Below are 22,307 nucleotides of genomic sequence, written 5' to 3'. Positions count from 1 at the left end.
GCCTTTTCCCTCTCCCTTGCCCACTCTCCCTCTCTCTCTGCCTTTATTCCTCTCGCTTGCCCACTCTCTCTCTGCCTTTTTCCCTCTCTCTGGCCCACTCTCCCTGTCTCTGTCTTTTCCTCTCCCTTGCCCACTCTCCCTCTCTGCCTTTTTCCCTCTCACTTGCCCACTCTCCCTCTCTCTCTTGCTCTTTGCCTTTTTCCCTCTCTCTTGCCCACACTCTCTCACTCCCTGTCTTCAGCGGTAATGACCATTAAAGTGCTCTGATGTCCTATTTCTCTGTTCGGCAGGTGAGCGGGTGGTGGAGACGGAGGAGCTGCGTATTGTGCGGGACCAGGGCTTCCACTCACTGATCATCCTTCACGCAGTCAGCGAGAATGAGGGCGAGTACGCTGCTATTGCCCAGAACCCTCATGGTGACGCCTTCTGCTCAGCTGACCTCTATGTTGAAGAGCCTCGCCCAGTGGTCTCCTCACCAATGTAAGGAAACAGCAGAGAGTAGGCTTCAGTATAGGGCACAAATGCATTTCCATTGCGCCTTATACCACCTCAGGCAGTCCGGAAGCTTCTGAGAGCCAATGAGGTACTGTGAGAGTGCAGTCACACTGTTGCACTGTGGGAAATACTGCACCACATTAGTGCACAGCAAGATTTCACTAATGTCTTGAAGAGAAATGACCAAGGAGTCATTTTATTTTCTAGTGGGGTTGATTGAGGGTCACTGTTGGCCCAGGAGAGTAGGGCGACCCTGAAATGACTGAGATGTCTATTTGTCCAATTCTGAGGGAAGGTGGGGGAAAGGGCCTCCATTTGTCACCTCAGCTGATGGACAGTACCTCTGCTAGTGCAGCATGCCCTCTATGTTACACCGGTCTGCCTGAGGAAGGAGCTCCACACAATCGCTCGTATGAAGCACCATGTCATGTGGAGATCTCCATTGTTAGCACTTGGGCAGGATTCTGCAGGATCGTTGGTGTTCCTGAGGTCATGGGAAGGCCTTCCTCTCTGGTCAGACTCTATTGAGGCTGGGCCAGATATGGAGACTCCACTTCAGTCACACTCATTTCTCATATTTAGCACATCCCTCAAGGGTGGGTTTTTGTGATCAGTTTGTCCCACAATCTCAAGTTTCTAGGATCAAGAGATCCTTCAGGCCTGGAATTTTGTGGCCAGTTGATCTACAGCTTGTTCTTCTATAACACAATGGTTGTGTTCTCGTGCAACCCCGGGTTATAGAAAAATCACACCTTAGAAACAATGCTTAAAGTGTTGGTGATGTAATCGTGTTACAGTCAACACACGTTTTAAAACCTTGTGCTTTAGAAACAGGGTTCACACTGCGTCAATCATGTTACAGCAAGTTTGCATTAGCGAATCACGTGTTATTGCAAAATGACCTGTACCGTGTTTGAGTTTATATTGTTAATAGATCTCTCAAATCTGAATTCCCAGTAGCAAAGGATCCTGCAAGTCTGAGTTTTACTGATCAGTGTCTGGAATTACAAGGTGCATAGATCCTTTCAGTCAGCTACAGTAGATCCCTTGTGTCTCAATTTCTACAGACACAGGACTCAATGTGTTTGACTGTCTGTAGTCATTAGATCAGCTGTGTCTGGGTCCATGATGGTCAGTAGATCCTGTGGGCCTGAGTTTTGGTGGTCAACAGATCCCTTGTGTCCAAGTGTCTGTGGTAATTGATCACTTAAAATATAGAATGTCGAACAGTACAGCACAGTACAGGCCCTTTGGCCCTTGATGTTGTGCCAACCTTTTATCCTACTCTAAGATCAGACTAACCTACATATCCTTCATTGTACTATCATCCATATGCCTATCCAAGAGTCGTTTAAATTTCCCTAATGTATCTGATGCTGAGAGTGCATTCCACACACCCATCACTGTCTGAATAAAGAATCTACCTCTGACATCTCCCTAAACCTTCCTTCAATTATCTTAGAATTATGCCCCCTTCAGCCCTGGGAAAATGTCTCTGGCTATCCACCCTATCTATGCCTCTCACCATTTTATACACCTCTATCAATTCACTTCTCATCCGTTTTTGCTCCAATGAGAAAAGCCCTAGCTTCCTCAAACTTTCTTCATTAGACATGCCCTCCAGGCCAGGCAGCATCCTGCAAATCTCCTCTGCACGCTCTCTAAAGCATCCTTTCATGAGGCGACCAGAACTGAACACAATATTCCAAGTGTGGTCTAACCAGGGCTCTATAGAGCTGCAGCATAACTTCGTGGCTCTTAAACTTAATCCCCCTGCTAATGAAAGCCAACACACAATACACCTTCTTAACAACCCTATCAAACTGGGTGGCAACTTTGAGAGATCTATGGACATGGACCCCAACATCCCTCTGTTCCTCCACACTGCCAAGAACCTTGTCTTTAACCCTATATTTTGGATTCAAATTTGACCATCCAAAGTGAACAACTTCACACTTTCCCAGGTTGAACTCCATTTGCCATTTATCAGCCCAGTTCTGGATCCTGTCAATGTCCCGTTGCAACCTACAACAGCCCTCCACACTATCCACCACTCCATCACCCTTTGTGTCATCGGCAAACTTACTAACCCACCCTTCCACTTCCTCATCCTAGACATTTATAAAAATCACAACGAGCAGAGGTCCCAGAACTGATTCCTGCGGAGCACCACTGGTCACCGAGCTCCAGGCTGAGTACTTTGCATCTACTACCACCCTCTGTCTTCTATGGGCCAGCCAAGTCTGTATCCAGACAGATAGGTTTCCCTCTATCCCATGCCTCCTTACTTTCTGAATGAGCCTACCATGGAGAACCTTATCAGAAGCCTTGCTAAAATCCATATACGCACAAAAACTGCTCTACCTTCATCAACTTGTGTCCATGTTTCAGCAGGCAGTAAATCCATTGTGCCTATCCAGCCCTTTCAATCAGATCATCCTCAGCCTTCTAACATACATAAATTACAGACTGAGAATCCTCACATTGACCTGTGTTCCCTCAGGTGATTAACTTACTTGCAGAGCCCATTAAAGGATTTTTATAGAATTCAGCCATGATGGGATTTGAACCTGGGTCCCTAGAATGTTACTCGGGGTTCTGGATTAATAGGCTAGCGACAATAGGGCTAAGGCCATTCCCTTAGCTCAGTGCCTTTGCCCTGCTTTCCCCCCCCTTGCCCTGTGACCCTTGCTGCCCTCAGAACTCTTAACAACTGCCCCTCACCTTCTCTCCTCTGTCCCTAGGGCCAAACTGGAGAAGATGCCATCAATCCCCGAGGAGCCGGAAGTTCCGGAAAACGAGACTGAGCGCTTCACCATGCCGGACTTCATTAAACCCATCCAGAATGTGGAAGTGACGGAAGGCAAGGATGCGGTGCTGGAGTGCCAGGTGACGGGGCTGCCCTATCCTGCCATCACCTGGTATCATAATGGTCACAAGCTGGACAGTACAGACGAGAGGAGAATGACACAGTGTATGTACACTCACTCGAACCTCCAGGGGGAGGCGCTAACAGACAAGGCTGTGTACTAGTGGCCGTGGTTAGCTTGAATTTTGTCAGGATGTAAGAGGCCATTGGGTAGGGCAATGGATTAGTGGTATTATCACTAGACTAATCATCCAGACACTCTGCTAATGTTTGGTGATCCGGCTTCAAATCCTGTGGGATTGGAGATCAACAATAATTTTTTAATTAAATCTGAATTTACTGATAATGATTGGTGGGGTAAGACCCATCTGGGTCACTAATGTCCTTTAGGGAAGGAAACTGCCATCCTTACCTGATCTGGCCTCTATGTGACTCCAGACCTACAGCCATGTGTGGTTGAGTTTTAACTGCCCTCTGGGTAATAAACACTGGCTTGGTCAGTGACATCCACATTCTGGGAATGAATACAAAATACAGTTGTCACGTGACAGTATTTCAGACAAGACAGAAAACCAGAGGTTCCTTCAGCCCTCTCTTGTTTATGATATTTATAAATGATTTGCATAAAAATGTAGATGATCTGATCAGTACGTTTGCAGAAACAAAAATTGCTGGAGTTCTGTAATGGGTTTGAATCCCACCATAGCAGACGGTGAAACTTGAAATCAGTTTTTTTAAAAACATGGAATCAGTGAACATGGAAACATGCTGATTGTAAAACTCCATCTGGTTCACTAATGTCCTTGAGGGAAGGAAACTACCATCCTCACCTGGTCTGGCCTACATGTGACTCCAGACGTGCAGCTGTGAGGGTGACTCTCACCTGCCTCTGAAATGGCCAAACAACCCACTCAGTCACTCCCATTACTACATCCAACAGCTCAACCATCATCAACAACTGAGGGACTCCCATCAAAGCTCTCAGAATCATTCATGGCCCTTTCCATCCTCGACTCCTTGACATACCTTTCTGGATCATAACGGGTGATCCAGTGCTTGTGGAACATTCTGGAATTTTGACTGTTTGCGCAGAGCAAAGAGAATACGGACCAGGAGCAGGAGTAGGCCTATCCAGCATTCACTGCCTCCTGTCAATGGCCGAACACCCAAAGGCTCTCTGACCATGAGGTGGGTCATGGGTCACATGGTGCCCGAGGTGAGGTCAGCTGACCTGGCAGGGCATGGGTCAGAGGTCACGGTCAGGCACAAAATGCCCCACTGACTGAGAGAGGTCACCTCCCCTCCCCACCCGTCCCTGCTTGCTGCCCACCTCATGCCTTTTTAACGGTTTCATCATCATTGGCTTCTCTCCGCCACAGATAAAGACATCCATCGCTTGGTCATTCGCTGTGCTGACCATTCTCACGCAGGAGTATATAAAAGTGTCATAGCCAACAAGGTGGGGAAGGCCACCAGCTACGCCCACGTATATGTATCCGGTAAGATCCTGTCCCGACTGTGACTGGCATACTCAGTGGCAACCCCATAACCCAGCAGCATGACTGTTACTAACTCCCAGCAGCCAATAGATCTCAGTCCGCAGCACAGAGGTAGGCCATTCGGCCCCACCTGTCCCAACTGGCCTTTCTGTCCCACTCGAGCCTCCTCCCATCTTTCCACATCAAACACGATCAGTGTGTAACCCTTCCCTGTCATTTCCCTCGAATGTTCCTCATTGAGTCTCCGCTGAACACTGGTGTGAATATTGACTTCCCACAGGCGGGAGTGAGTGAGCTCATCATCGACCGGGTAAGGAGAATTTTCTCGATTCTCCGTAGGGATTTCTTGGTGACTAGCTTCATACTGATGGACTCAAGTTATGCTGTTTCCCACAAGAGGAAATGTTCTCTCTGTTTCCTCTCTAGCAACATAAACACATGGAAAATAGGAGCAGGAGTAGGCTATTCGGCCCTTCCAGCCTGCTCCACCATTCTGTACGATCATGGCTGACCATGTAACTCAGCCCCCTGTTCCTGCTTACTCCCCTGTTTCCTTTGTATCCTTCAGTCTTTGGAACCACAGTCATTCTTCTATATTAGTGGAATCATGGAAATAATAAGTTACACCAATAGAATAGGTTTCCAATCATTCAAAGCCCCATAGGTAAACCCACTGACCCATGATCTGCAGTTTCACACTCTGACCTGTTCTGGTTCACATCCCTTCCCATCAACCCTCCGCGAATGAGGGTGTAGCTGCTCAGGATGGTGACCATCTGCCAGATGGAGGGAAAGAAGGTGGGTGCAGAATCAGAGCAGAATAACTGGGAGGGTGTCACATCTGCTCCATCCACTCCATCCCCCCACACAGTTGCTTTCCATCCACTGACCCCATTCACATTGCCTTAGCACCTTCCCCACTCGCACCCCAACCCGGTCAGATTTGTCCAACCAGAGATGGACTCCCTGGATATAAGAAACACAGGGCATGGCCAAGAGCGTGGGTCATTGAAGGTCACCCCATTGCCTTGTTACCAACTTCCATTCCCCCTCATCTGCCATTCCTATCCCCCCCCACCCTCCCACTGCTCCCACTGACATTGCCAAACTGACTGAGTATCCCAGCCCTGACTGTGTGACTGTGTGTGTGTGTATGATACAGGGACTGAGTGCCCTAGCATTGACTGTGTGTGTGAATGTGAGAGAGAGAGAGAAACAGGGGTTGTGTGGATATGTGTGTGTGAAAAACAGGGACTGAGTGACCCAGTACTGACACTGTGTGTGTAACAGGGACTGTGTGCCCTAGCATTGACTCTGTGTGTATGTGTAACAGGGACTAAGTGCCCCAGTACTGACTCTGTGTGTATGTGTGTGAGACAGGGACTGAGTGCCCCAGCACTGACTGTTGTGTGTCTGTGTGTGTGTGTGTAACAGGAACTGAATGCCCCAGCACTAACTGTGTGTATGTGTGTGTAACAGGGACTGAGTGCCCCAGCACTGACTCTGTGTGTATGTGTGTGTGTGTGAGACAGGGACTGAGTGCCCCAACACTGACTGTGTGTGTGTGTGTGTGTGTGTGTGTATGTGTGTGAGACAGGGACTGAGTGCCCCAGCACTGACTCTGTGTGTGTGACAGGGACTGAGTGCCCCAGCACTGACTCTGTGCTTTTGTGTGGGTGTGTGTGACAGGGACTGAGTGCCCCAGCACTAACTCTGTGTGTATGTGTGTGTGTGTGACAGGGACTGAGTGCCCCAGCACTGACTGTGTGTGTATGTGACAGGGACTGAGTGCCCCAGCACTGACTGTGTGTGTATGTGTGGGTGTAACAGGGACTAAGTGCCCCAGCACTGACTCTGTGTGTGTGTGTGTGTAAAACAGGGACTGAGTGCCCCAGCACTGACTCTGTGTGTACGTGTGTGTATGTGTAACAGGGACTGAGTGCCCCAGCACTGACTCTGTGTGTACGTGTGTGTTTGTGTAAAATAGGGACTGAGTGCCCCAGCACTGACTCTGTGTGTACGTGTGTGTGTGTAACAGGGACTGAGTGCCCCAGCACTGACTCTATGCATGTGTGTGTGTGTGTAACAGGGACTGAGTGCCCCAGCACTGACTCTATGCATGTGTGTGTGTGTGTAACAGGGACTGAGTGCCCCAGCACTGACTCTATGCATGTGTGTGTGTGTGTAACAGGGACTGAGTGCCCCAGCACTGACTCTATGCATGTGTGTGTAACAGGGACTGAGTGCCCCAGCACTGACTCTATGCATGTGTGTGTGTGTGTAAAACAGGGACTGAGTGCCCCAGTACTGACTTGATGTGTGTAACTCTATGGGATGTGTGTCCTAATCCACATGTCTAATAAGTTGACTTTGAGCTGCTGTGTGCTCAGTGGACGTTCGGTTAATTCCTGCTTGCTGCTTGTCATGGTCTTTAATGAGGTTTATGGCCCAAAGCCAAAGTCATGACGTAAATGGCTGCAGATCAGGAGTGAAAGAGGATTGAATTAAATTACTCAGTAATACAGTTATAAATAGAGACAGAATCAATTTGGAACATGGTAATAAATGGAATATTGCTTCTCCTGCTTTGTGCTGGGAATGTCAAAATCCCAGACTCCTCGACATGTCTTTGTCTCCTAATAAACCAGTGAATGGCATCAAATTATACAGCAACGGGAGGGCGTTAAAGACTGAAAGCTAATCGAGGGATTCAGGGTGGTATATTTATAGAATAACAGGTATCTGGGAGTGAGTCACGACTGGAATCTAATCAAGGGTTTCAGGTGGTCTATATATCGAATAACAGATACCCAGGAGTGAGTTACAGACTGGAATCTAATCGAGGTGTTTGGGATGGTTTTTATGTAGAATAACAGATCCCGGGGATGAGTTACAGATTGGAATCTAATTAAGGGGTTCGGGATGGTCCAAATGTCGAATAACAGACACCCAGAAGTGAGTTACAAACTGGAATCTAATCAAGGAATTGGGGGTTGAGTGCAGTGTGGCTGTTTATGTGTTGAGTAAGCACTGTCCTTCACCTGTCCGCCTGGCTGGGGTGTTATGTTTCTGTGCTTCCTGAAGGTGTTTGGCAGGTGGGCCATGGCACCGTCAGTCCCTGCATGGCCATGTCCTCTGTCACTGAGGTAGGAACTGGCTTGTTTCCCTGAGTGATTCTTTGTGTAGTTTGTCCTTTGGAGATTCCTGATGCTGTGTTGAATGATGGGCGAGTTGCTGATGAAATGTTTCTGCTTCTCTCTTCACTGTGATCCAGATGTGATCCCGGACCCACCCAATGGTCCCGCTGTGGTGGTGGCAGTGACGGGCAGGACTGTGACTCTCCAATGGAACAAACCCAAGAAACTCGACCCATCGATAGGTAACACTCAACAAAAACCACAGTGGCATCATGTATGTGTGTAAACTCTCTGTGAACCCCATCAAACACTCCCAGGGATAAGGTGAGCTACTTCGTAAAGCTCCCTCTACACTGTCCCCCATCAAACACTCCCAGGACAGCGACACCACAGGGTTAGATACAGAGTAAAGCTCCCTCTACACTGTCCCTATCAAACACTCCCAGGACAGCGACACCACAGGGTTAGTTACAGAGTAAAGCTCCCTCTACACTGTCCCCATCAAACACTCTCAGGACAGCGACACCACAGGGTTAGATACAGAGTAAAGCTCCCTCTACACTGTCCCTCATCAAACACTCCCAGGACAGGGACAGCATGGGGTTAGATACAGAGTAAAGCTCCCTCTATACTGTCCCCCATCAAACACTCCCATGACAGGAACAGCATGGGATAGATACAGAGTAAAGCTCCTCTACAGTGTCACCATCAAACACTCCTAGGACAGCTCCCTTTACTCTGTTTTCATATAAATTCTTAAGAAATGGAAGCAGTAGTAGACGTTTCGGCCCATTGAGCTTGTTCTGCCTTTTGATATGATTCTGGCTGATCTTGGGACTCAGCTCCAGTTTCCCTCCCACTCGCTGTGTCCTCTCAATTCCCAGAACAACCAAAATCTGACCCTCTGAGCCTTAAATACATTCGATGCCAGAGAATCCCTAGCTGTCCGGGACAGGGAATCTCAAAGATTAATTACTCTGGGACAGAATTAAATTCTCCTCATCCCAACCCATTATCCTGATCTTGTGGTTTTGTTCTCACATGAGCAATTCCTATGAGGGACAGCAGATTCGGAGGATATTCAGGGTGGGAGAGCTCCCTCCCTGACATATTGAGGCTTCTTTCCCTTTGAGTATCAAGCTGGGAACAATCTTTGCTGCTTCGGTCTGACTTAGTCTGTCACCTTGCCTTATTTACCAGGAAAGTCTAAGGGTCAGAAACAAAGGGGCATCACTTTAAAGTAAAAGGCAGGAGGTTTAGAGGGGATTTGAGGAAACCTTTTTCAACCAGAGAATAGTGGGAGTCTGGAATGCACTGCCTGGGAGAGTAGTTGAGGCGGGAAACCTCAGAACCTTTAAAATGTACTTGGATAAACTCTTGAGGTATCATAACATTCAAGCCTCTGGTCCTAATGTGAGAAAGTGGGACTGGTGTAGGTCGTGGTATTTTGTGGTGGTTGACTCGATGGGCTGAAGGGAGTCTGCTTCCTCCCTGCTTTTAGAATCTCTGAAAGTACATCAACAATCAGTCAGAGGTTTGTGGGTTCAAGTCCCCCCCACCCTTGAAAGAGTTCAATGCATAGACATCCCAGGACAGGGATAATAAATTTGCAGACGACACTAAGGTCGGTGGAGTTGTGGATAGTGACAAGGGATGTAGTAGGTTGCAGAGAGACATAGATAGGATGCAGAGCTGGGCTGAGTTTAACGTGGACATGTGTGAGGTGATACACCTTGGACGGAGTAATCGGAATGCAAAGTACTGGGCTAATGGTAAGATTCTTGGGAGTGCAGATGAGCAGAGAGATCTCGGTGTCCATGTACACAGATCCCTGAAAGTTGCCACCCAGATTGACAGGGTTGTTAAGAAGGCATACAGTGTCTTGGCCTTTATTAGTAGAGGGACTGAGTTCTGGAACCATGAGGTTATGCTACAGCTGTACAAAGCTCTGGTACGGCCACACTTGGAGTATTGCATACAGTTCTGGCCACCGCATTATAAGAAGGATGTGGAAGCTTTGGAAAGGGTGCAGAGGAGATTTACTAGGATGTTGCCTGGTATGGAAGGAATGTCTTACAAGGAAAGGCTGAGGGCCTTGAGCCTGTTCTCATTAGAGAGAAGAAGGTTGAGAGGTGACTTAATAGAGACATACAAGATAATCGGAGGGTTAGACAGGGTGGACAGGCAGAGCCTTTATCCAAGTATGGGGACGGTAAACACGAGGGGACACAACTTTAAAGTGAGGGGAGATAGGTATAAGACAGATGTCAGAGGTAGTTTCTTTACTCAGAGAGTAGTAAGGGTATGGAATGCTTTGCCTGCAACGGTAGTAGATTCGCCAAGTTTAAGTGCATTTAAGTCGTCATTGGACAGGCATATGGACGTACATGGAATAGTGTAGGTGGGATGGGCTTCAGATTAGTATGACAGGGCGGCACAACATCGAGGGCCGAAGGGCCTGTACTGCGCTGTAATGTCCTATGTTCTATGTTCTAGGTGGTAGTGTCCCTGGGCTAGTAATCCAGAGCCCTGGGTTATCGCTCCAGGGGAGATGTGTTTGAATCCCATCCTGGTAGATGGTTAAAAATTTGAATCCAATGCCCCCCTGCCAAAAAAATCAGGAATAAAGATTGGTTCTGAAGAATCACTGTCAACACCCATAAAGGAAAAGCCCATCTGGTTCACTGATATCCTGTCAGGGTGTGGGGTTTGGGGAGGGTGGTCTAGTCTGGTTTAGATGCGATTCCAGACTCAGAGCAATGTGGTTGACGCTTAACTTCTATCTGGGACAATTAGGGATGGGTAACAAATGCTGGCCTAGCCAACGATGCTCATCTCCCGTGATGGGCCTTTGGTAATGTGGGTGTGCTGCGCTGCTGGACATTCCGTCTGTCAGCTGGGAATGTGATCAAGGTACCATTTGCCCTTTTAGAGTCATAGAGATGTACAGCACGGAAACAGACCCTTGGGTCCAACTCATCCTTTAGGAGAAAGTGAGGACTGCAGATGCTGGAGATCAGAGCTGGAAATGTGTTGCTGGAAAAGCGCAGCAGGTCAGGCAGCATCCAAGGAGCAGGAGAATCGACGTTTCGGGCATGAGCCCTTTTCACCCTGTGTGAAAAGTTGCCCTTTAGGTCCTTTTTAAATTTTCCCCTCTCACCCTAAACCTCTGCCCTCTAGTTTTGAGCTTCCCCATCCCAGGGAAAAGGCCTTGTCTATTTATCCTATCCATGTCTCTCATGATTTTATAATCCTCCATAAGGTCATTTTTTTCTGAAACACATTTTCAGCTCCAACTCATCCTTGCCGACCAGACATCCTAACCTAATCTAGTCCCATTTAACAGCACCTGACCCATATCCCTCCAAACCCTTCCTATTCATGTCCCCATCCAGATGCCTTTTAAATGCTGCAATTGTACCAGCCTCCACCACTTCCTCTGTTAGCTCATTCCATACACACACCACCCTGTGTGAAAAGTTGCCCTTTAGGTCCTTTTTAAATTTTCCCCTCTCACCCTAAACCTATGCCCTCTAGTTTTGAGCTTCCCCATCCCAGGGAAAAGGCCTTGTCTATTTATCCTATCCATGTCTCTCATGATTTTATAATCCTCCATAAGGTCATTTTTTTCTGAATCCTTACAAGTTTCACAACATCCTTCCTATAGGAGGGAGACCAGAATTGCATACAATATTCCAAAAGTGGCCTCACCAATGTCCTGTACAGCTGCAACATGACCTCCCAACTCCTGTACTCAATGCACTGACCAGTAAAGGAAAGCATACCAAACGCCTTCTTCACTATCCTAGCTACCTGTGAATTCTCTTTCAAGGAGTTATGAACCTGCACTCCAAGGTCTCTTTGTTCAGCAACACTCCCTAGGACCTTACCATTAAGTGTATAAGTCCTGCTAAGATTTGCTTTTCCAAAATGCAGCACCTCACATTTATCTAAATTAAACTCCATCCACCTCTCCTCAGCCCAATGGCCCATCTGATCAAGATCCCTTTGTAATTTGAGGTAACCTTCTTCGCTGTCTACTACACCTCCAGTTTTGGTATCATCTGCAAACTTACTAACTGCACCTCCCATGTTCACATCCAAATCTGGGTGACTATAAAAGATAGAAACAAGGGCATGGTAGCTCTCCTTGGTGACACTGACATTCTTTACCCTTTTGATCAACATCACAAAGAACAATTGGCATGATCATTGGCACCATTCTTTTGCCCTGCACAAGTTAGTCACCACTGCTGTTATATTACAAGGGGATTTCACTTCATAGGAGATAGAAGAGTCCATTCAGCCCATCAGGACTGCTCTGCCACTCAGCTAGATCACAGCAGATCCTCTTTCTCAAAACCATTTTTCCACAAGAGCCCCAAATCCATTGATTTCTCTAAATATTCCATCATCTACATTATTAATAAATCTTGTGAATGGATGAGGTCCCAAAACAGAGTCCCTGTGCATCACTTGTCAGTCACATCCAGTCGATGAAAGAACCTGCTCCTTCTCTCCATGTCCTGTCTCCTCCTGCTTCAGCTGGTATTTGCAGCAGCTTCAGGGATTGGTCTTTGGTGTCTTAAGGCTCAAAGGAGAGACTTTATCGAACCCCCCCACCAAAGACATTACAATATATATAATAACCTGGATGAGGCAAGGGAACGTACTATCGCCAGGTTTGTGAAAGGTACAGAAATAGGTGGGAAGGCCAGTGGTAAGGATGATGCAAAGACTCTGCAGAGGGATATGGACAGGGGAAGTGAAGGGGCAAAACTTTAGCAGTTGGAATATGATTGAGAAAATGTGAGGTTATTCACATTGGCAGGAACAACAGAGGAGCTGAATATTATTTAAGTGCTGAAAGACTGCAGAAAGCTACACAACAAAGTGGTTTGGGAATCCTTGTGGATAAATCACTAAAAGGTAACATCCAAGTTCAATGGGTAACAGGGAAGGCAAGTGGAATGTGCACCTTTATTACAAAAGAAATAGGTTTAAAAAAGGGGACGTTTTGCCAAAACTATACAAGACATTAGTTAGACCACAGCTGGACACACTCACCCACCCACCCACCAGTAGATGATTTACCCCATTGATCATACTGTACTAATCAACGAGACATGGAAAACTAGGATCTGGAAACTCCCTGCAATATTTTCCAATCTTCCGAAGTAGAGGTCAGAAACCCACATTCTAACTGTGACCTCAGGAACACTGAGTCAAGAATTCATTATTATAAACTGCCCCCTCGACCTGCACCCATTTTTTGTGCGTGTGTGTGTGTGTGTGTGTGTCAGTATGCGAGAGCGTGTATGTGTCAATATGAGAGCGTGTGTGCATATGTGTCAGTACGAGAGAGTGTGTGTGTGTCAGTACAAGAGAGTGTATGTGTGTCAGTACGAGAGACAGTGTGTGTGCGTCAGTATGAGAAAGAGAATGTGTGGGCAATATGAGAGTGTGTGTTTGTGGGTGAGTGTGTGTGTAAGAGCGGGTGGATGAGTGCGTGTATGAGTGTGTGTGAGAGTGAGTGCACGTTGGTGATGGTTCTCCCCTCTTACTTTGCAGATCCTGCCACACTGACCTATGTTATTCAAAGCCAGGTGGTGGGCACACACCAGTGGCACGTCCTGAAAGCCAACATCAAGGACACCAGCTATACCATCCAATCGCTGAACAAAGGCATCCAGTACGTATTCAGGATCCAGAGCACCACATCAAAGAGCTGCAGCAAGCCCTCTCCCATCTCAGAGCTTGTTAAACTATTGGACAGAGGTAAGCAGCCCATCTGCAGTGTGACTGGGTGACAGAATATCACACGGGCAGGGGAGAAGGGAACGAAGTGACACATCTAAAAACAAAACCTAGGACTGGCTTCCTTTCTCAATGAATGGAATGCAAAGCAGTTAAACTTATACCAGACTTTCGTTCGATCACAATGGACAGTTTTATCCTTTTTACCGGAAATGGGTATCGCTGGCTGGGTCAGTATTTATTATGCGTCCCTGGTGGCCCTTGAGAAGGTGAGGGTGAGCTGCCTTCTTGAAGCGCTGCAGTCTGTGTGCTATGCAGTTCTGGTCTCCATATTGAGAAAAGTAGTAAGAAGCACGAGGTAAAGTTCAATCTCGATTTGTTTTAAGAATTCCCCCACACTGTGGAAGCAGCCCATTGAGTCCACACCAACCCTCCGAAGAGTGTCCCCCCCAGATCCACTTGCCTACCCTATCCCTGTAGCAAAAGTGAGGACTGCAGATGCTGGAAATCAGAGTCTAGATTAGAGTGGTGCTGGAAAAGCACAGCAGGTCAGGCAGCATCCGAGGAATAGGAAAATCGACGTTTCGGGCAAAAGTCCTTCATCAGGACTCATGAAGGGCTTTTGCCTGAAACGTCGATTTTCCTACCTTATCCCTGTAACTCTGCATTTCACATGGCTAACCCACCTAACCTGCACATCTTTGGACTGTGGGAGGAAACCCACGCAGACACAGGGAGAATGTGAAAACTCCGCACTGAGTCCCTGGTGCTGTGAGGCAGCAGTGCTAACCACTGAGCCACCGTGCCAACCCTTATTTAATAGGATTACACTGGAACTGAGAAGTTATGCTAGTCAGGAAGCATTGAAATGGCTTAGTGCTGTATCCTTTAGAATCAAGAATGACCTGGTTGAGATCTTTGGAGATCAACAGAATTGATACGGAGAAGACACTCCCAATAGCGGAGCACAGATCTGCTCTGGCACTCACAGTTTCATTTCAAAGTCAGCATTGCGCTCTCAAAAGTTCCACATTGTCTGGAGTTTAGATCAAATGTGCAAAATTCTTGAGATCTTAACAAGGGTAGATCTCAGTAGCAGTAGTGTGTGCTATCTCCGAGATGCACTGCAGAAATTCACCAAAGATCCTCAGACAGCACCTTCCAAATCCACAACCACTTCTATCAAGGGCAGCAGATAAGGGGAGACAATGGCCTAGCAATATTATCAATAAACTATTAATCCAAAAACTCAGCTCACATTCCAGAAGCCTGGGTTCAAGTCCTGCCACAGCAGATGTGGAATTTGAATTCAATAGATAAAATTTATTTATGGAATTAAGAGTCTAATGATGACTGTGAATCCACTGTTGATTGTTGGAAAAACCCATTGGGTTTATTCATGTCCTTTAGGGAAGGAAGCTGCCATCCTTACCTAGTCTAGCCTACACGTGACTCCAAACCCACAGCCATGGGGTTGATTGTTAACTGCCCTCTGGGTAATTAGTGATGGGCAATAAATATTTGCCTGGCCGGAGTTGCCTACATCCCGTGAGTGATTTTAGAAAAAGATAAATGGGAACACCACCATCTTTAAGTTCCCCTCCAAACCACTCACGATCCTGACTTGAAAATATCCATCCTCCAGTGACACTGGGTTAAAATCCTGGAATTCCCTCCCTAATGGCACTGTGGTTCTACCTACAGCACATGGACAGCAGCGGTTCAAGATGGCAGCTCATCCCCACCTTCTCAAGTGGGCAACTAGGAATGGGCAGTAAATGCTGGCCCAGCCAGTGACACCCATATCCAGTCAATTAATTAAAAGATACTGAAAGGGTTGTTTTTCCCAGCAGCACAGTCTACAATTTTGAAACATTCTCAAGCAATGTTCGATATATTCGGACGGAAATCAATATAATTTTGGATATTGAGGGAATCAGTGGATAGATAGGAAAGTTGAGGCGAAGTAAAAGCTCTTGACTGGTGCATTAGTTTTGAGGGGCAGAATGGCCTCCTTCTGTTTCTGTCTGTGTTGCTTCTCTATGACAATATTGGAAAGTAATTTCTGCACCACCATTCCCGACTTCACAACATCCTGAAGTGTATGTTTAGAATCTAGTCACGGTGTCTCACTGTTAGCACCAGGGATCTGGGTTCAATTCCTGCCTCGGGTGGCTGTCTGTGTGGAGTCTGCACATTCTCCCCGTTTCTGCATGGGTTTCGTCTCACAGTCCAAAGATGTGCAGGTTATGTGGATTGGCCATGGGAAATTGCCCATAGTGTCCAGGGATGTGCAGGTTAGGGTGGGATTGCCCATGCTAAGTTCCCCATAGTGCCCAGGGATGAGCAGGTTAGGGTGGGTTGACCAAGCTAAATTGCACAGAGTGTCCAGGGATATGCAGGTTAGGGTGGGTTAGCCATCCCCATAGTGTCCAGGGATGTGCAGGTTAGCGTGGGATTGGCCATGCTTAAATTCTCCATAATGCCCAGGGATGTGCAGGTTAGGATGCATTGGCCATGCTAAATTACCCATTGTGCCCAGGGATGTGCAGATTAGGGTGGGTTGGCCAGACTAAATTGCCCATAGTATCCAGGGATGTGCAGGTTAGTGTGGGATTGCCCATGCTAAATTCCCCATAATGCCCAGGGATGTTCAGGTTAGGGGGCATTGGCCATGCTAAATTACCCATTGTGCCCAGGGATGTACAAGTTAGGGTGAATTGGTCATGCTAAACTGCCCATAGTGTCCAGGGATGTGCAGGTTAGGGTGGAATTGGCCATGCGAAATTGTCCACGGATGTGCAGGTTAGGATGGGATTGTCCATGCTAAATTCCCCTTAGTGCCCAGGCATGTACAGGTTAGGGTGCATTGGCTGTGCTAAATTACCCATTGTGCCCAGGGATGTGCAGATTAGGGTGGGTTGACCACACTAAATTGCCCATAGTGTCCAGGGATGTGCAGGCTGGGTGGCCATGATGTGTAGGTACTGGTGTTGGACTGGGGATGGACAAGGTCAGAAATCACACAACTCCAGGATATAGTCCAACAGGCTTATTTGAAATCACAAGCTTGGACTATAACCTGGTGTTGTGTGACTTCTGATCAGGCTAGGTGGGTTAGCCATGGGAAATACAGGCTTACAGAGGTAGGGTGGGGGAACGGGTCTGGTTGGGATGTTCTTCGGAGGGCTGGTGCAGGCTTAATGGGCTGAATGGCCTCTGTCTGCACTGTAAGGACTCCATTTGTTTTCAAGTCTTCAGAGTTGATTTGGCTAGCTCTGAGCTGGGAGTGCTGAGTGAGGACTGACAAGGACAGACATTGATACTGGCTCTTTCATCCTTTCCGCAGGTCCCTATCTGGAAGAAGTTCCATGTTTTATTGACAAACCAGATGTAGTGTTTGCAGTGGAAGATCAGAGCAGCTGTATTACCTGTACACTGAACTACGTACAGGCAGATGTGTCATGGACAAAGTAAGAGCAAGCTACACTGCCTGTGCTTCTGCGTGTGAGTGGGAGAGTGTCAGAGACAGGCTTGGAGAGAAATTCCACTGTATCTGACAGCGAATGGTGTTCCCATATATCTGCTACCTTTGTCCTTCTAGATGGAAGTGGTTGTGGTTTGGGAAGGTGCTGTCTGAGGATCTTTGGTGAATTTCTGCAATGCGTCTTGTAGATGGTATACACTGATGCCACTGAGCATCATTGGTGGAGGGAGTGGATGGTTGTGGATGTGGTGCCAATCAAGTGGGCTGCTTTCTCCTGGATGATGTCGAGCTTCCTGAGTGTTGTTGGAACTGCACTCATCCAGGCAAATGAGGAGCATTCCCTCATACTCCTGATTTGTGTCTGTAGATAGTGGATAGACTTTGGGGAGTCAGGATTCATAGCCTCTCCGCCACTCAATGAAGGGATGGGAAGAATATTGGATGTGAGAGCAGAGAGTTGCTTGATATCCAGTTCACTCATTCAATAAAAAATCCCTAGTAAAATTGGAATCTATAGGTATCAGGGCAAACTCTCCATGGTTGGAGTCACACCTGGCACATAGGAAGATGGTTGTGGTCAAAAGAGAAAATGCTGGAAAATCTCAGCAGGTCTGGCAACATCTGTAAGGAGAGAAAAGGGCTGACGTTTCGAGTCTAACTGACCCTTTGTCAAAGCTGATGGTTGTGGTTGTTGGAGGTCAGTCATCTCAGCTCCAGGACATCTTTGCAGGAGTTCCTCAGGGTAGTGTCCTAGGGCCAACCATCTTCAGCAATGACCTTACCTCCATCATTAGATCAGAAGTGGGCATGTTCACTGATCATTGCACAATGTTTAGCATCATTCGCAACTCCTCAGATACTGAAGCAGTCCATGTTCAAATGCAACAAGATCTGGACAATATCCAGGCTGGGCTGACAAGTGGCAAGTAACATTTGTGCCACACAAATGCCAGGCAATAATCATTGAAAATAAGAGACAATCTAACCGCACCCTTGACATTCAATGGTGTCACCATCACTGAGTTCCCCCACTATCAACATCCTGGGGGTTACCACTGACCAGAAACTGACCGGACCAGCTAAATACAATGGCTACAAGAGCAGGTCAGAGGCTGGGAATACTGCAGTGAGTAACTCACCTCCTGACTCCTCAAAGCCTGTCCACCATTTACAAGGCACCATTTACAAGACAAAGGAGCAGAAATTGGGCCATTCAGCCTATCGAGTCTGCTCTGCCATTCAATAATGGCTGATGTGATGGAATACTCCCCATTTGCCTGGATGGGTGCAACTCCCAACAACACTCAAGAAGCTTGACACCATCCGGAACAAAGCATTCACTCCCTCTACCACCGATGCTCAGTGGCATCAGTGTGTACCACCTACAAGATATGCTGCAGAAATTCGCCAAAGATCCTCAGACAGCACCTTCCAAACCCACAACCACTTCCATCGAGAAGGAACACTACCCCCTGCAAGCTCCCCTCCAAGCCACTCAGCATCCTGACTTGGAAATACATCACCGTTCCTTCAGTGTCACTGGGTCAAAATCCTGGAATTCCCTACCTAAGGGCATTGTGGGATTGCAGCAGTTCAACAAGGCAGCTCACCACCACCCCCTCAAGGGGACAACTGGGGATGGGCAGTAAATGCTGGCCCAGCCAGTGATGCCCACATCCTCTGAATAAATTTAAAAATAATTCAACACCGGGTTAGTGGATAAGATAGCAAAACATTTTGCCGAACCTGAGAAGTGTCTTTAAGGAGGAAAAGCACAACATGGTGGGGGGAGGGAAGATGAGGAAAATGGTGAAATTGGTGTTGATGCCTCGTCTTCCGCCTTGGGATCCTCCAACCACATGGCATCAATGTGGATTTCACTAATTTCCTCATCTCCCCACCCCCCTACCTCATCCCAGATTCAACCTTCCAACTCAGCAGCACCCGCTGGACCTGTCCACCTTCCTTCTAACCTATTTGCTCCAGCCTCCACTCTGACCTATTACCATCACTCCCCAACTGTATCCACCTATCACTTTCCAAGCTACCTCCCCCCAGCCCCACCCTCCTATCTATCTCTCAGCCCCCTTATGCATGCCCCCCCTCACCTAAAACACACATTCCTCCTGATGAGGGGCTTATGCCTGAAATGCCAACTCTCCTGCTCCTTGGATGCTGCCTGACCTGCTGTGCTTTTCCAGCGTTACATGTTGCAACTCTGCCTCTCCAGCATCTGCAATCCTCACTTAATTCCAATCTGTAGGAACTGTTCCAGAATCAAAAGAATCTTCAAAGATGACCACCAATGCATCCACTATTACTAATGCCACTTCCTTAAGTAGATTGAGATGTAGATTATCAGGCCTTGGAAATTTATCAGCCTTCAATTCCATCAATTTCTCCAACACCATTTCTGTACTAATACAGCTTTACTTCATTCCTCCCTCTCTCTAAGCCCTGTGATTCCCATTATTTCTGGCATGTTATTAGTGTTCTTCTTTACAAAGACAGAGACAGATGAATTTAGTTCATCAGCCATTTCTTTCCCCTCTCACATTGAACCTATGCCCTCTAGTTCTGGACTCCCCCACCCCAGGGAAGAGACCTTGTCTATTCACTCTATCCATGCCCCCCATGATTATATAAACCTCCAATGCTCTAGGAAAAACAGCCCCAGCCTATACAGCGTCTCCCTGTAGCTCAAACCCTTCAATCCTGGCCACGCTGTGGAATGCTGGTTATAGAGATTATCTCACTCTTACCTGGTTGACAATCTACAGGAATGGCGTGGAGTTGACCAATAAACCTCGGGTCTACGAGCTAAGCATGCCTGATGATGATCAACATATGCTGAAGATTGTGAAAGTTGGAAAGGCTGATGTTGGAGAGATAATGGTCACAGCCAGAAACGAACATGGAGAGGATTCTTGTCGGATATCTCTGCTTCTGGCAGGTATGCAGCTTCTCTCCTTGTTTCCTCAGAAATTAGTCGCTGTCAAATAAGAGGAATTTGCATTTGCTATAACATCCTTAGTACATTCCAAAAACTTTACAAAACCTCCTGAAATTGAATTTTAATGGTAAGAGGCACATTTTCTTGGTATTTTTGTCTTAAACTCCTTCAGACATAATAAATACAAACATAAAGAGAAAACAATATTTATACAGCATGGGAAGAGAGCACTGATTGGTTTGCAAGTCGACTCTGATTGGTAGAGGTGTTGCCATGAAAATGTACATCAATTAGTTGATAGTGTAGTGCTGGAAAGGCATAGCACGTTAGGCAGCATCCGAGGAGCAAGAGAATCGACGTTTCAGGCAAAATCCCTTCATTCCTGCTCCTCGGATGCTTCCTGACCGGCTGTGCCTTTTCAGCACCACACTGTCGACTCTGATCTCTAGCATCTGCAGTCCTCACTTTCAACTAATTAGTTGATGACTGACAGTTAACTGCTGAGCTTTGTTTAAATTTAAACCAGGCTGGTTGACTCTGATTTCTCAAAGTGTTGTCTTGAGAAATAAACCAGAATATTTTTGACAGAGTACAGACTCAACGGGCTGAATGGCCCTTTTCTGTGCTGGAAACCTCGGCAAATCTAATGGGGCTGTTGTTTGTTTTGTTGAGTTGATATAGGCTCGGTGCGTGTTCATGGTCCTTCAGTTCACAAAGAGCAGGTTGCTCTACATCAATATGTACAGCTTCCAATGTGTGTAAATGCACCACACTGCTAGCCCCACTGACTACTGAAATTAGGGAAGGCAATGGCCTAGTGGTATTATCACTGGACTATCAACCCAGATAATGTTCAGGGGACCTGGGTTCAAATCCTGCCACAGCAGATGGTGAAATTTGAATTCACTAAATATCTGGAATTAAGAGTCTCCGGATCACTAATGTCCTTAAGGGAAGGAAACTGCCATCCTTACCTGGTCTGGCCTACATTTAACTCCAGACCCACAGCAATGTGGTTGACTCTTAGCTGCCCTCTGGGCAATTATGGATGGGCAATAAATACTGGCCTGGCCAGGGATGCCGTCATCCCATGAATGAATAAAAAAGCAAAGCAAACAGGGCTCTGACGTCATTCTCAGCATACTTGGGATTATTCAGCAAATGCTGTCCAATGCCTAAATCACAGCTGTGCTGGAGACAGGGTTTTGAGTATTAGCAGTACAGACTGGCTGGGTGTACGCAGTACGTTGTGTGGAGCATGCCGCTTGATATGATTAGCCAGTCAGTCACCAGCATTACAAATAGAGCTTTACCCTTAACTGTTGGTCATTATTTAATTGGTGCTGGAGCACCAGTTGGCTATTTGTTTCCGGACGTGTTGTCACCAGAGTAAGAAAACATCACTATGTATGTGTGCAGAGAGTGAGCCCATGGACACCGAACAGTCATGTAGTCCATCGTTTTCTCACTTTCGTGAAGGGATATACTAGGTAAAGCTCCCCTGCTCACCTTCAAAATGATGGGCTGAATGGCTCTTTCTGTGCCATCCTGATCCTATGAAATGGTGACGGTGAGATCCCTCAGATCCCAACCAAGGATCAGACTGGTTTAAAGTCCACAAAGGGTACTGCTGGCATCAACATCGAGTTTCTATGACCAGCTTGGGCACTGGGACGGTCAGGAGATTGGGGTGGGGGGGGTAGCGCTCAAATCCCGACAACCTCTCAGGACCCAGGAGGCTATGACTGACACCAGTGCCCTTCTCGAGCGAGGGAGTGTCTGTGCCGAAGGTGAGGAGGGGACGGCTCTGAAGTGAAGGATGTCCCCCTTGGTTATTTTTTGGACCCCACAAGAGTTCCCTCCTTCAGTGCAGGGCCCTGATTTCCCTCCGCGAGTTGGGGTGGGGGAGTGTAATTCCGTGAATCCAAAACCCGCTTCTGGATTGTTCGCCTGTTCTTGAGCGAAAGCCGTTGTGTTGCAGAGGCTCCGCGGTTTGAGTCCATCATGGAGGACATGGTGGTGAGGCCAGAGGAGACAGCAAGACTGGCTGTGGTGGTCGAAGGGAAACCCTTACCAGACATTCTCTGGTTTAAGGTAAATCTCTCAGTGA

The 22,307-nt window shown here is 47.2% G+C and overlaps 1 protein-coding gene across 1 annotated transcript in view; it reads left to right on the top strand.

The window, feature by feature from the left end:
• Window positions 1-22,307, top strand: part of LOC122551955 (striated muscle preferentially expressed protein kinase-like) — a 267,850-nt gene that overhangs the window by 195,666 nt on the left and 49,877 nt on the right. Inside the window, exons 10-17 of the mRNA XM_043694526.1 lie at window positions 291-480; window positions 3,240-3,469; window positions 4,744-4,863; window positions 8,138-8,242; window positions 13,572-13,778; window positions 17,107-17,230; window positions 20,025-20,197; window positions 22,179-22,291. Coding sequence (XP_043550461.1) covers window positions 291-480; window positions 3,240-3,469; window positions 4,744-4,863; window positions 8,138-8,242; window positions 13,572-13,778; window positions 17,107-17,230; window positions 20,025-20,197; window positions 22,179-22,291 — 1,262 coding nt within the window. The remainder of the gene's footprint in view (window positions 1-290; window positions 481-3,239; window positions 3,470-4,743; window positions 4,864-8,137; window positions 8,243-13,571; window positions 13,779-17,106; window positions 17,231-20,024; window positions 20,198-22,178; window positions 22,292-22,307) is intronic.

This window comes from Chiloscyllium plagiosum, chromosome 7, assembly GCF_004010195.1.
Source record: "Chiloscyllium plagiosum isolate BGI_BamShark_2017 chromosome 7, ASM401019v2, whole genome shotgun sequence".
Lineage (NCBI taxonomy): Eukaryota > Metazoa > Chordata > Chondrichthyes > Orectolobiformes > Hemiscylliidae > Chiloscyllium > Chiloscyllium plagiosum.
This window is presented reverse-complemented; position numbering and strand designations above follow the sequence as displayed.